The sequence below is a fragment of the Seriola aureovittata genome, chromosome 13 (assembly GCF_021018895.1).
Source record: "Seriola aureovittata isolate HTS-2021-v1 ecotype China chromosome 13, ASM2101889v1, whole genome shotgun sequence".
NCBI lineage: Eukaryota > Metazoa > Chordata > Actinopteri > Carangiformes > Carangidae > Seriola > Seriola aureovittata.
The window spans coordinates 13,364,398-13,379,729 of record NC_079376.1 but is presented as its reverse complement, the minus strand read 5'-3'; the positions used below and the strand labels follow the sequence as shown (position 1 = coordinate 13,379,729).

Genomic DNA, 15,332 nt, shown 5'->3' with positions numbered 1-15,332 from the left:
TAAAATGCGCTTTCTTTTATTTGAGAAAAACAAATAGCAGTCCTGTTAAGAGGAGCATGTGTCAAACAGGTGCAGAGGAGCAAACACAACCACTGCTAAATGTTCCTCTTTGTTATGTCTGCATGTCGTTCCTGCCCTTTGTTTGACATGGACGCGATTTGAACAGCTGTGCCGTACGTGTTAGACGTAACATCACATGGTTCATCTGCAAATTTGTAAAAAGTATTGCACCTAAAATATGATGTAGGAAAATATGTTGATAGGTAAGCACACTAACTTTATCTAATTGTTGTGTTTTAACCCTGCGCAGGTCGGTTCCCTGCAGGCCTAAGAACACAGGACATGTATTTTGAAACATAACTGTGTCATATAATTGATTGTAACCATGTCATCATCGATGGTAAGTTGGGTGAGTTCGCTTATTTGCAAATCGTACAGTTTAAAAAAAAGTTTCAGAAAAATTCAGAAACCCTGATCAGTATGGTGTGACCAGTTGTCGGCAATGTGAGACAGGTGGGGGAGGAAGGGTATGGGGCAAGAAGGGAGGAGGTGAAGAGAGATGGAGTGTGGAAGAGAGAGTCGGAGGGTTGACTTACATGTCACTGGCTGGGTTGGGTTTCACAACATTTTCAGCACTTAAACAAGCCTCCATGATTTCATTAAAGCCTGCATTCCCCACATTCTTGGCCAGCTGTGGAGCACACATACATGGACAGACACACACACACACACACACACACATTAAAACTAGTTATATGTCATTTTCTGCTCCACATCCATTAATTTAAAAGTCACCAGTTCAACACACTCCTCTATCAGGATGAAGTGCAGACTCTATGTATGTGGAGCCTTATAAACTGCACACCACCCGTCTGATTGTGGCTAACACGACGGCGTCTTAACACCAAGCAATCATGACTGCAAGCATTTAATCCCGACCGTCCCACGGGCAGTAAATCTCTTCACCAAACCGTGATTAGAAAAGCCAAACAAAATCTCAGCTATTCTGAGAAAGGAGACTTCCAGAGGTCTCAGGGAGGACGAAAATGGAGGCCAAGAGTGATTCTTTTCACCTTCCTTCTCCCCACTTTCACCTCCTGTCTTGATTTACTGTCCTTCTTTCCTCCTCATTCCTCCTTGCCCGTTCTAAATTTTATCCTGCCTTAAAATCTCCAGAAAGATTTGTATGGAAAAATCAATACAAGAGGATGACGCAAACTTCAAGAAAAACAGGGGATGGGAGGTGATTCAGCGAGAAGACCAGACGCCTAAAGTGATTTACCAAGAGCTCTGAGGTGCTGAGTACATCCAGAGTGAGCGACTGGATCCTGGAGTAGTGGACTCCCAGCTCTCTGTGGATCCCCGAACATTCAATACAGGTGAGGATGCCGAGGTTGGTGGACAGCCACGTTGGGTCTGAGAGACAGAAAAGACACGCGAGGGAAAAGAGGGAGAAATTAATATTGGTGACACACTGTCCTTGAGCAAAAAGCAGTAAAGCAAGAAGACATTTCTGGAGCATGTGAGCCAACTTTGATGTTTCCTTGTGGAAAGCTGTGGACTCTGGAAATTTAATAACTGCCTGAAGGGTTTACCGTCACATGGCAGACAATGTCGGAGGAAAGTGACCAAGCCAAACTGTAAGTCTGGCCTAGATACACAGTATGTCTGGGTATATGTGTATGTCATATACAGCACATTAAAGTGCATATATTTCTGCAGGAGGAAATTTTATGGGACTTTATGGGAGAGAAATTACTGTGGGTGTATTTGAAAAAAAATAAAAAAAGATTTGAGTCGTAATAGTAATATCTCCACAAATAAAGAGGATCTGCGTGAGTTTTATCATTTTCAAAACTGGGCACTTTAAGGACCATACCAGTGGTTTTGCATGCTTTAGTTCATAACTATGCACATAAATCACTGCTAACACTTTCCCAACGCATAGCACAAATTGCTAGAACGATTTCCCATCTTCCAGGCAGCAAATCATTTCTGTTTATTTGTTTCAGAGACTTGAAATTAGCTTTAAGCTTCAGGGGTGACGACACTACATTACAACTGTTGTTAAGGAAATACGGCGGTTGTCATTTGGGCACGTTTGAGGGAAATTCTTTGGCACAGGTATGATGGTGGCAGACTTGACATTTGGGAACAACAGCCTGGCACAGAGTCACTTGAGGCACTTGAGTGTGCATCCAGGTATGTTGTCCCGTCCTGCAGCCTTGCAGGGGTTGACCCTGGACCGGGCCCAGCCTGCTCATCGGGCTGTGGCAGGGCTTTCAGGGCAGGCGTGTTGTTTGGGGTTTCACAGCATGCATAGAAGTCATTTAGCTGGTGTGGGAGGGAGGGGTTCACTATCACAGACCTGTGGCGAGACTTTGTAGTTCGTGATGGCCTGGATTCACTGCCACCGGTGCCATAATGTCTCTGCTGTCTGTAAAGTGGGCGTTGATGTTCAGGTTGTACTGGCATTTTGCTCTCGAGTCCATGGAAGAGATGAATTCTTTCCTTGTGTAACATGTTACTCTTTTCCTAGGATTTCTCACCATAAATGAAATTTGATTTCAACCACAGAGCTGTGGATAATTACTGTTAGAAACTGACCGATCCTGTCCCAGTGTCAGGAGATTTAAATAATTAATGAAGTTACGGTTGCTGTGCTATCATGAGAAAAATGTGAACAGCACCTCCTTCACTTTGGAATGGATGTGCTTCCAGCTGCTGTGTAATGGCCACAGGTAATTAAAAAACCACAGTCCTACCTACAAACAGGTGTGGGGAACTAACAGAACATTAATAATGATATCTTTGCTAATCTTCAGATTATATTCAGTGACATGTGAAGGACATTACTGGTAATACTCAGACATTAATCCGCTTGATAAATAATAGCAGCATTTTAAAGGGGCTCTTTGTGAGTTTTCTTTGCCGCCGAACATGGTTTCTTGCCGAGAGCGAGGGCGGTGACTGTTACTTGACAAGAGCTTCGGTCATCGTTGCGTTTACAAGACAAGAGGTTATAATACACCCTGTGAGCAGCGTACGTCTTCAGGGCAGATTGGAGGCTGCAGTGAGTCGCTATCGAAATGTGACGAGATGGGCCGGGGCTAGCTGGTTAACGCGCTAACTTCAGTAGAAGAAAAGACGCTTGATAAAGACAAGAGTTGGCGTTGCTTTCCACTGCTGGAGACAGCTGTCGGCGAGTTAAGGAAAGAAGTTTGATGCTGAATTTGCAATGAATGATCTGGTATTTTAAATTCAAGATTTGGTGTCTATAAAATAATAATACTAAGTTCTCAGAAATCAAACTTGAAAGAATAAACAAGTAAACGTGGTTCTAATGAGAAAACAATTTGAATTTGGTTATTTCCTTGCATTAAATAGGTTCCTCCAGAAACATGTCCGCCATGTGTGTGCAAATTGATTTTCAAACCACAGTGAAATAAAGTGGTAACTAAATGCTGCCTGAAAGGTAGAAAAGTGTCTTTTTGTCAGCACCAATCACTTAAATATCATATAATTAGTTTTGATTCTGTGCTGTCAGTCTTATGTGAGGTGTCAGTTTTCCCATCTATCTTTGCCACTCACTGGGCGCTCCGCAGTCACAGCACACGTCATTTCCCGTCATCCTCTTGACTTCTCCAAGGATTGCCTTGGTCAGCTCCTGCACAATGTTGTTCTCCCCAACATGCTGGTCCCCTTTAAAGGCCTGATTCAACGCCTCCTCCTTACTGTTCTGCAGCACCGAGATCCAGCTGGAGGAGGGAAGACACGAGACAAGAGACGAGGGAGGGGCGTTACAGGAGATGTGAGAAAGATTAGAGTCAGAATAATGAAAGAGAAGGAGGAAAAAAGTAGAGAGGGGAGAAGGGAAAAGTAGGCTGAGAGGTGGAGATGGGAGCAGCCAAAGCAGAAAGAAATGAGAGGAAAAATGGAGGGAGTGCAAGTAAAAGGCATTTAATGGGCAAAGGGTGGGAGGTAAAGGCAAGGCCAGGCATCTGACTGAGTGTGAGGTAGGAAGTGTCTGAAAAGTGGTTGAGGTGGTAAACAGGATGCACTCGGGCACAAGCCTTAACACACATACACACACACACACGAGGGAGGGAAGGAAGGAACAGGCACTTACATCTGACAGTCCTGGTCGTCCTCGGCCTGAAAGTGATACGTTCTGTCGTCTAAAACAGAAAATAAATGAATGACAGAACAGAAGAGAGAAGTGGGAGAGGAAAAGAGAGGGAGGGAAGGCATTAATCACAGAGCAGTGGAGATGAAGAGATTAAAATATCCCACTGACAGGTCAGACTGAGGGTGAACTCCTGGATAGAAAACAACTAAACTCCTGTAGCTCTTGTTTCTGTCTTCATTTTGGAATCACTTACTAATAACCAGGGAGACAGAAGTATTTTTACACCACTGTATCCAAGCAACCTGAATTATGTTGCGTCTCCAGTGGCTGAAGTTTCACCTCTCAATCTTACAGCCAGTATCTCTTCTTAAATACTTAAAAAAAAAAAAAAAAAAAGGTCATTAGCTACATCTCACAGTCGTTTGATTAATTTCTGTGACAGAAGCCAAATAATTAAGGATCACAACCTGAGAAAAATGCTGCTAACAAACAATTATTTTCATCATCAATTCATTTGCAGACAATTTCAGTTAGTTCATTTAGTAAATGAAATCTCAATTGTGAAAAAAAGTCCTCCAAAGACTGAAAAATGACTGAAACTAATTCAATTAATTTTCAGCCCTTAAAGTGATTATTTTGACCAATTTTTTCAGCTGTAAAGTCTTTTTTGCCACCGTTTCACTTTAATGTGTTGCAACTAAATGTTAGATTGAGGTGTGAAGAATTTGTCAATATTTGTTCTTTCTAAAATTAGCTCAGCTTCAGTTTGCCGCTACTTGCTAAATAGTTAAACATTTGAAGTCCTGCTGGCCTGCTGCTGCTGCCTTCAAGAACTGAGCTAATTAAAATGAGGCATTTGAGTGCAACAACCGCAGGCTCGGGGGAAAAGAAAAAAGGGAAAAATGCCAACAACAGAGAGTAAAAACAAAAAAGATAAAGAAGAGAACTTATAAAATGAAAAGGAAAATAGCAGATGTGATAAAAACAGGATGATGAACTTACGTGATATGAGGTCAAAGCTCCTCTTCTCCTCGGGATTGTGTTTCACCTGGCAGGTGAGCAGGTTGAGTTTAGCTGGCAGCCTGTTCGCCTGCCAGAGAGAGAGAGAGAGAGAGAGAGAGAGAGAGAGAGAGAGAGAGAGAGAGAGAGAGAGAGAGAGAGAGAGAGAGAGAGAGAGGGAGGAAGGGAGGGTGGAGAAAAGCAACAACATAAACGAGTGAGAGTGTTGTGTTTAACCGTATCTGACCGCTGCCGGAGCCAAATGAAACATTTGATAAGCCGCTCTGTGTGAGACAAACTGTATTGGCGAGAGGACTCGACTGGGCTGGAGTTAAATCTTTATATGGGAACAAACAGAGTTAAGTGAGACTCAGCTGAGGCAGCGATGTGAGAGGAATGCTAACTTGTGAACCCGGCCTGTGATCTCCGCTGCTCGCTGTTAATGCATTCACGGCTAATGGGGGAATATAATGACCAGCGAGGGAGAGGGCCTGCAGCCAATACACTGAGACTAATGTGGTTAAGGTGGCAAAGAGTACACGAAACATGTGTGGAGGTCAGTTCAGATGTGTGTGCGCACGAGTGTGCACGACTTTTTAAATCAGCGCAAACCACACCGTGTTCAGTTGTGTTTTCACAGCACGGATGCGAGAGAGAAAGAGGCGTGATTGCTTGCTTACTGTGCCGTGTGAGATGGTGAGGTATCCGTTCTTCGCCGTGCACTTTCTCTTCTGCCAAACTTTCCTCAACCTGCAACGCACAGTGATGAGTGCATCAGTGAACATCTTGAACTCACAGAGCAGACACATTTGTTGAAATGTTTAAAAATGAGCACACGTTACAACTGGGATTCCCATGCATTAGTTATGACAAACAGGTTGAAATTTGCTGCTTTTCTCTGATTCATTTTAATTTAAAAATGCCAAAAATTGAGTTTGGTTATTCACATGTGAATATTTCCTGGTTTTCGTGTTCATTTATCAGAGTAAACTAAATATCTTTGCATATGATAAACTACTAGAATATGTCATCTTAGGCTCTGGGAAAACATAATTGGATTTATGTTTTTTTTTTCCCATTCATGTATTTTTCATTTATAGACTAAATAACTCATTTATTAATCGAGAAAATAGTCAAAAATAATCATTAGTTGTAGACTAATTTGGTCAAGACTTCCCTCTCTGCTTTGAAAGAACTTGTATTCTTTAGAAATTTAAAGCTTGTCATTCAATAAAAAACATTCATACACACATTTACAGTGAAATTTTTTCAACTGCAACTGTACAATCTGATCTTTGTACACAATTTTAAGAAAAACTCACCCGTCGCTTTTCTTGTAGAGGTACCCACTGCGCTCTGTGCCGTGCTCCTTGTTGCCCTGTGGCTGGTGCAGGCTGTAGGTGGTGCTCTGGCGCACCTGTGAATCCTGGGAAAACACACACACACACACACACACACACACACACACACACACACACACACACACACACACACACACACACACACACACACACACACACACACACACACACACACACACACACACACACACACACACACACACACACACACAAGCAAATAGAGAAGAAAAATCAGAGCTGTTACACATATAATGAAACGAAATGAAACGAAACAAAAAGCAGTTGCTGCACGTGGCTCTGATTCTCCTGCTCCTCAGAGAATTTCCAGGCAAGTATGAACAACAATAGGAAGACGGCTGGTGTGATTTTAAACACGAGGGAGGGGAGGAAATAAAAACACCTCGGAAATAAGGGTCTGTAACAGCAGGCGGTCAAAAGCAGTCATTAGATATGAGATATAATCTTAACTAAATTCAACCTAAATGGATCTGTCTTTTGGATATTCAGGTTTGACTGCAATGTAACAGCAACAGCTACGTCAGCAAATGACTGAACAAAGGCCAGGAGTTTTGTATGAGTGACGTCATTTCCTGTCTGGAAACACAACGGGAAGCAGAGAGGACGACTTCTAGAGGGCCGCCATTGTCGGGGCTTTAATGATTTTATTGGTGTGCGCCGTTATCAGCAGACGCACACACAGCCAATATGATAATCTTGGAGGAGCAGGACTGTAGCTCCAGCTCTTCTCACTGAAAAGTCATTCAAACTCAACAGCACAGCTAAAGTAAACCAAAGCACCGAAACACAGCAATTTCATGTTTGAACAAACACAGAAATGATCTGCTAATGTAAAAAAAACAAAACAAACGAAAAAAAACAAAAAAAAACACTGATCTAGCACCATAACTGAAATGACACCGACATGAGCACAGGATGAAAACAACTGCAGAAAAAGGATTGTTTCAAGAATTCCACTTACTCTCCTAGACTTGTTTCACAAAAGACGGAGGCAGCGGAGGAGAGAAAAAAACAAAATCTACAGGTGAGACCAGGAGCTGCTGCTGTAGTTTGCAGCATATTTTATAGTTCACTATGCTCAGGGCTGGGGTCAGTTTAAAAAAAAAAAAACCTTTTAATGCATTCAGATGTTAAAACAGCAATGCGTGTATGAAACAAATAGGAGATAAAGTCAGTTAAAGTTGTTTTTTGACAAGAAATTTAAATCTGCCTCTCGAAATGGTGTGGACCCCAACCCTGAGTGAGTCCTACATCAGTAACAACAGTGTTACATTTGCATCTGTGTTTGAGTTTTTGAGTGTGTACTCTCAGTCAAGATCACTTAAAGAAGAAGGAAGAAGAAGAAGAAGTTGAAGGTAAATAGTGAGACTGAGGACTGTTCATGTCATAAATGATTTTAGAGCAGATATATGGGATTTAAGAAGATTAACCCATGATACTTGACTGGCATGTTCTTCTGACACTGAAAGGACCTTCAGCACTGTGTGTGTGTGTGTGTGTGTGTGTGTGTGTGTGTGTGTGTGTGTTACCTCTTTCTGCTCCACCTGTAGCGCCGACTTGAGGACATCTCGTAACTGAGTCAGCTGCTTCCTCTCCTCGTCCTGCACCTGCTTTATCTGTTGTAAAACAAAAGGTGGGGAGAAAAACAGAATGTGTGAATCAGAGAGGGGAAAAAATGTGAGAGTAAGGTAAAGAAAATAGAGCTGCTGGGGTTCTCACTGTGTGCAGATCTGTGGCCAGTTTCTCTATGGAAGGCTTCAGGTTGTCCACAGCTTTCAGACCATCCTGGAAGAAACTGAACAAGCAGCACATCATGTTTCTAAATCTCCCGAACTTCAATTTTATAAGCACTAAAATAAACAACTTTATTTTTTTGGGTTTATTCTGAACCGCAGCAGTTATCAAATTTGGATGTCTTACTTGCACTGTGCATGGAAGTACTTGATGAGATTCTGCAGCAGGTCCACACCCTTCTTGATTTTGATCTCGTTGACTTTGAGAAGATACTGGAAACATATTGAATACAGATCCAGTCAGACGGTTTCAGGCCAGGTTCAGTGAGAGGAAGAGGCAACTCCGGCTCCATCTCAAACATATACGTCCCTTTCATCTCATATCTCAACACTTCAAAGTAAAAATCTGCAGCTTTCAAGTGAAGCTTAATTAAAGTAGAGCATGAAAAAGGCACCAACAACGCAAACATACTAAAATGTAACGTAAGTCACTTTGAAATATTCAACATTTATGGAAGTTTTTATAGAACCTCAGATACAAAAATGTTTTTTTTCTAAACCAAACACCATCAACGGTCTGCAATCATATTCTAAGAGGAGGAGTTGCTGTTTTCATGGTGCATTTATTTCATTTTTCATTACTCATTTAGGTTGAACTAATAAATTATACACACTCATTAGTCTAACTAACCTCACACATCTGCAGCTGGAAGAATCTCCTCTCCTTCTCCATCTCTTCAGCGATTTCAGCCCCACTTATTTCCGTCCTGATCATCCCATGCTGCCTTGCGTGCTCCTTCTTCTCCTTCTCTATCTTGGTGCTGGCAGAAAGTGACATCACAGGAGTCAAAGAACACGTCGCACATCCATGACAGCACCACAAAAACACCAAAAGCGCGGTGTTGCTTAAAATCAGCCCCGTCATTGTCTGGCAGATTTAAAAAAAAACAAAAAAAAACAAAAAGGGAATTGTTGGGGGAGCCGGCATCACTGGTTTGTTGGTTGGTTAGTGTAAAAGCAATGTCAGTGTGTCTGTGTCACTTTTATTTTAGTGCTGTTGTCAGGTGAGGAAATTTAAACCATTAGTGAGTTGTGATGAAGACGGGAAACTTCACTTGGTTTCTGCCATACCAACACCTGTGCATAACAACAGCGACTCTGAGGGGAATAAAGGTATAAAAGGAGAATGTTATGTCATACAAGTGTCCCAATACACATCCTCTTTCATAGGGAGGCACGGTGTCCCCCACGGGGGTTTAACACTGAGGTTTCCCAACCACATAACAGAACTGAAGAAACCATTCAGATGCACAGCAAACAGTTTTTTTTTCACTTTATAGTCCCTTGCATTGCCAAGTGAACACATTAAATTTGCTCTGTAGTGTTTGAAAAAATATCTGTTATTTGAATTTCTTTTATCAGAAGAAACTTTTTTACTATCATAAGCATAAAGCTTGTTATTAGCATACTGCTTGTTATTCCTCACTGATGATGACAAATGAGGCTGGTGTATAAGGCAAATGGAATCTTTTACACGCTGCACTGCCTGACAGTCAGTACCCAGGGCTGATTTTTCACAAACACTGTTAACTCTGCATACGGTATCTCCCACAGGCAATCACGAAAACACATCACAAAAAGGAAGGGATGCACCAGTCCATGCAAAAGGGCATTCTTTTTTATATGCTGTTTTTTTTGACAGCATATCCCCTGCAAAAAGGATGCAGCAGTTTGTTCTCTACCGGAGAGACGGGAGGAGCGTGTCGGAGCCGGTGACTGCTGGCTGTTTGAGCGCTGTTCAGCCTGATTCATGTACATCTAGACAGACTTCACTCCCCGATGTTCAGCTGTGTGATCTATGCGGCCTGTAGCTAGGCTCAGTACAACTTCAGACCAAAATGATTAAATACAAAAAGAGCCATTCCTAAACTTAAAACATGGAGATGGAAAATCAAAGTGGTGTGACTGCATGAACCAGCTTTTAATATATTCTGTTATGATATGAAATCACCAACTACTCTTAAAGGAATAGTTTTAGGAAATACAATTTTTCACTCTCTTGCCAAGAGTTAGATTTTTCCATTGGACAAAAAGCTGCAGGAAGTCTCTGATCATTGGCCATTGATTATTGCTTTTATAAGGATTAAACAAAACAGAAATCATGTGTGAATTCGTGAGCATTAGAGTCTTTATGCAAAGCTAAGCTATCTGTCTCCTGGCTGTAGCTTCATATTTAAACAGACAAATGTGATATTGATCTAACTTTCCTACAGAAAGCAAATAAGCCTGTTTCCAAAACTGTCAAATTATTCCTTTAATATTCCTTCTCGCCATGTTACGCCGTTTATATTGTGACCATGATGTCAAACCACTTTAGGAAAGGAAGGAAGGAAAATTAATGAATTCCTCTCTTTTCTTCCTGTTGCATAATAAATGATCTAGTGTCCCTCATGCAAAGTAGTCTGTGTTTACTTGTTATATTTAAGTGCACACCTTGTCCTTGTCTGGGTTTCAAACCAAAGTCTCCACATTCAGCTGCAGTTGCATTGTTAATATCCATCGTTATGTTAGCAGTCTGCAAGAAATAAAACAAAATTTGGCATGTTCTCAGAGGTTGTGTATTGTGGCAGTGCTCTGTGAACAAATGCTACCTTTGACTTGAAGTTTGTTTGTTTAATGGCGCCAGCTGCAAATAGAAAACCTTTTGAGTCATGGTAGGAAAAGACGCAGTTAAAGTCGGTTCCCTCCATCTTTTTGCTATTCCAAAATTAAATAAATAAGTTTTAAAAAGCAGTGTGTTTTTGCCAAGACAGTCGTCATGGTTTGAAAACAAACACACAACCTGAAGGACAACGAAAATAAGTTCCGACAGCTTTTAGTTTTGGTCGTAAACTTGCCATTTAGCCAGTGTAAATGCCAAACTTGATTTCATTGTGTGGACACTGCCGGCCTTTGTCAGCACATGAATCTTCAGCCCTGACAGCGTTACAGCATCATCAGGGCTGCAGCTAATAGAGACACATGTTAGCCAGGCTGTTTGGCTGCCAGCCAAACTGACAGTTGTTCGGCTGATGATGAGGCTGAGAATCCACTCACTTTCAGTCCTGCCACTTCAGGAAGTGATTCACCAAAAAAAGATACTGGACTTTAGATTTTCTATATTCATTCTGCATTTAAAGTTTGGAAAAAATGATCTAGTTTTACTGATTAAACATTAAGCACTCCCTTCCTTAACAGCATTCAAAGTGAGATGATCTCCAATCTGGAGACTGAAAACAGAAGTCAAACTCGGGTGTCGGATGCAGATAGCTCGCAAAACTAAATAGGGAAATGAAAAATCAATACTGAATCATTTTCATCTCTCTCTGTGCCCGCGATATGAAAACAGAATGTTGTTGTGACGGCAGACAGCAGAGAGATCGAAGACGATCGGAGGATCACTGATAAAAGAAGAGCGGCAAGATAAGTTTGGGTGGTTTTCCCAATCAGGCAGAAAACTGGACTCTATTGACGGCCTCAGCTTGCAGTCAATAGAGTCAAATCAAGTTGGGACGGAGAGAAACAGTCACATCCGGCTGGACTCGATGTCAGTACAAAGTCCGCACTGTCTGATCAAAACGGTTTGGAGAGGAGATGTATTACCCTTTCAGTAAAGAATGTCCTTTGCAGCTTGTAAGATATATGAGAGTGCTATAAAAAAGTCATGTGTACTTTGCATGCACAATCACAAATGGACAGTCACAAAGTGTCAGTGTGGAGGTGGAGAGGCAACAGTGAGGGCTGGTTATTCACATTATCAGGAATGTGTTGACAGATTATCACAGGGGGAGGTTAGAGGGGGAGAGCGGTTAGTCAAGACAAGTCAAACACAGACATGACACAAACTGCACATTTCAATTTAACATGTTGCCTCACAGATATGACTGAGTTTGACAAAATAAAACTAGTTTGAACTCCTGAACTTGTAAATTACAAGTAATGATGACTTTACATTATATCAGCATGTTGCACAATTTTAATCAATTAATTAAAACCAAACAAATGTCATTTACATAAAAGAGCTGTTAATTCGAAACAATATGATTCATTTCTTACACTTTTGTTTCGTAGTCCTTCCAGGCTTTGTCAAACGGCTTTTTTAGATCCTGTGAGAAACAAAGAAGAAAGTTTAAATTGTAAACATTAATAAGGAATATAGTGATTAGTTAATTAATCTATTTAGTTTATCAACAGAACATTACTCACAGTCAATTTTTGATAGGGCACAAAGCTATTGTTCAAGAATGAACTTTCTATCTCAAATTTTAAGACAAAGTTTTCAACAACTCCTTAAAGTGCTCAAAAAACTGATATAGAATATCATGGCAACTGGTCAAACTCCAGGACATACAATCAAAAGCTCCAGAGAACAGCTACTAAATGGACCTCAGCGTGGATCGTTTTGCCAATGGGCATTCCCAAGGTCAAAAATGAACTTATAATATATAATATTTGTAATCGATGAATTGTTTGAGTCATCAATGTCACAAATGTGACAATTTGCTGCTTTTCTGTGTTTTATGTCCCAGTGCAGAGGATGCCTTTGGGGTTTGAAGGTGCCACTGTAGCTTCTGCAAACCTGTGACAGGAATTTGTCACCATTTTATTCACATTTTATTGACCAAACAGGTATTCACTTTCTTGCCAAGAGTGAGATGAGGAAATTAACACCACTGTCATGTCTATATATGGTAAATATAATATAAAAACTACACTTAGTTTAGGTTATGTGCTGAACTATTTCTTGGCTGGCCTTAGGTGCTGGTAATGAAAAAGGTTACTGTGTGTGTGTGTGTGTGTGTGTGTGTGTGTGTGTGTGTGTGTGTGTGTGTGTGTGTGTGTGTGTGTGTGTGTGTGTGTGTGTTTCATCACAATATGAATCAGTAAGGTGAATCATCCTCCTCACAGTTGCAGAGCAGCCCACAGCTGTCTCAGCAGGGAACTGGGTGAGGTTACATAGAGGCTTTTAGGGAAAGCAGGAGCGTGGTGCGACTGTTTTTGGCATTTGTAACGCGATTCCTCTGGTCACGGGTGTGCTTTCAACAGCTGCTTGAGCAAAATGCTTGATTAAACAACATCCATACCGCCGCGGTGCTGATTAAACAGCGATTAGGACAAACAAAAGCAAACATCACTGGCTGCAATTTGCTGTGTCACTCCCTAAAAAAAAAAAAAAACACAATTCAATAATATTAATTGTTGCCTACTACCAGAGCCAGGGTGCCAGGAAAAAATCTACTCAACAGCATGAAAGAAAAACAGATAATCAAGAAAATGATGTCGTATTTCACTCAACTACTCCCTTTGCAATTAAATCCACAAAACCTACAGAGAGCACCTGCTGAAACGTGGCAGTGAGATCAGATTCTGAATGCTTACATTTCAGCACTACAAGGTGAAGCATCGCTCCTGTCGGCCTTACTGCGCATTCTGTTCAATAAATGTGAATAGCACACATATTTCTGTCCAGCTGAACAGACAGCTTATAGCCACAGTGCCACCGTTAGAGGACTGTGATCCCGCTGTTAACCTCCACTTCAAGAGCGGAGGAGTGGCAGGCTCAACCTGTCACCCACAGGATCACGGTCTGGTTCACTGGGCCAAGTCAAGGAGCACTCAGCCATTCACTCAGGCAGCTCAAGGGCACAAAATCACCAGAGGAAAGAGAGCATAAAGGACCATAGAAACACAAAAACAAAAAAAAACAAAAAAAAAAGTTAAAGTGAAAAAATAAGCCTCTGAAAAGAAAAAGCCACAGCAGAGGAGGAAGCCGCTAAAAAAACGAACTGCAGGTCAAAAGAGAGCAAGTAAGAAAAGAGAGGGTGAGCGGAAGGAAATGTCAGAGCCAGAGAGAGGAGAAAAATTGTAACAATGGCTAAAAATACCAGACACAGGCATCGCTGGGCAGGGAAGGGCAGAGCAGAATAGGCCAAAGCACAGGGCAAAGCACTCCCAGAGAGAGAAGAGAGCTCTTAGCGCCCCGTCTGACTGAATCTAAAGGACGGAGGAGGAATGTCATGCCCTTGACAACGGCCTCCTTTCGCAAACTTATCACCTCTTACTACCTACTACCGCACATGTCCAGGAATCGCTTTTCCTGTTCCACATTCCTCACACCTTTTTCCCACTGCTGTACCAAATGTGCAGCCGTGGTCAGCAGCAAAGAAGGCAGAGTTTAGTTTGGATCAGAGGTACTCTAGTGGTATCTAGTCATGCAGATACTATGAGCATTTCCCCCCCCCCAGGTTTTGAACTATCCCTCCTCTCCCACCCTAATACAACAGGGCTTTTTTTTTTCACTGAAAATATTTCAGCACGTCACAGTGTGAAAAGCACAAGTAGAAGTAATAACATTAGGTATGGATGAATTCCATTTAGCTGCTTCAGTTTTAAGGTATTGTGCAGGCTGGCTCACTGTCACGGCTGCTGTGAAATGGGGCTACAGAGGTGAACAGACTTTTAATTGGATTATAGAGTCATGAAATTATTTATGTAACTTCAACAAGAGACACTGCAAGCAATGCAATGGATTCTATGGAATAGAATCTACACAGGTGATTGGGAAGGAGGCGATGGACGCCGACTATCACTGGAAGCACCATCATCATCCTTCTTTCACTTCTCCAGTTGCGCGCGGTAGAGCACCGCTATTGGCTGACATCGCAGACCACACTGTAGAAGGTATCAAACCAGGCGAGAGAAGGCAAAAGAAAATCCTAGCATAGTCATATGTTGCAATACTGTGAGGGATCCCAGATCGATTAGTTGTCCTCTACTGTGAAAGACTACACAGAATAAAAGGAGCAACAGTTGCCGTATTTCTGCAAAGTCATGCTGCATACTGTTAGTTTTTTTAAATGTTGTTTGTCAATGTCATAAACCAACTATTATCTAATTCCACTCACCTCCACTGTATTTGGGTTGGAGGCCGATAACGCAGCGACTTATGTCTATCTGCATGGCTTGACACCAGAAGTAAGTAAGTAAAAAATGGGTGAACTGACCCTTTAATCTATTACCACCTCTGTGTGTAAATGCTTGGTTAAATAACTA

The 15,332-nt window shown here is 41.6% G+C and overlaps 1 protein-coding gene across 1 annotated transcript in view; it reads right to left on the bottom strand.

Annotated features, from left to right (window-relative positions):
• The window catches only part of asap2a (ArfGAP with SH3 domain, ankyrin repeat and PH domain 2a), a 58,624-nt gene that overhangs the window by 10,800 nt on the left and 32,492 nt on the right, over positions 1-15,332 (bottom strand). Inside the window, exons 5-16 of the mRNA XM_056392890.1 lie at positions 12,336-12,385; positions 8,932-9,061; positions 8,428-8,513; positions 8,227-8,302; positions 8,037-8,123; positions 6,451-6,554; positions 5,809-5,878; positions 5,132-5,219; positions 4,130-4,178; positions 3,592-3,758; positions 1,283-1,416; positions 597-691 (exon numbers count right to left, since the gene is read on the bottom strand). Of these exons, the coding sequence (XP_056248865.1) occupies positions 597-691; positions 1,283-1,416; positions 3,592-3,758; positions 4,130-4,178; positions 5,132-5,219; positions 5,809-5,878; positions 6,451-6,554; positions 8,037-8,123; positions 8,227-8,302; positions 8,428-8,513; positions 8,932-9,061; positions 12,336-12,385 (1,136 nt within the window). The remainder of the gene's footprint in view (positions 1-596; positions 692-1,282; positions 1,417-3,591; positions 3,759-4,129; positions 4,179-5,131; positions 5,220-5,808; positions 5,879-6,450; positions 6,555-8,036; positions 8,124-8,226; positions 8,303-8,427; positions 8,514-8,931; positions 9,062-12,335; positions 12,386-15,332) is intronic.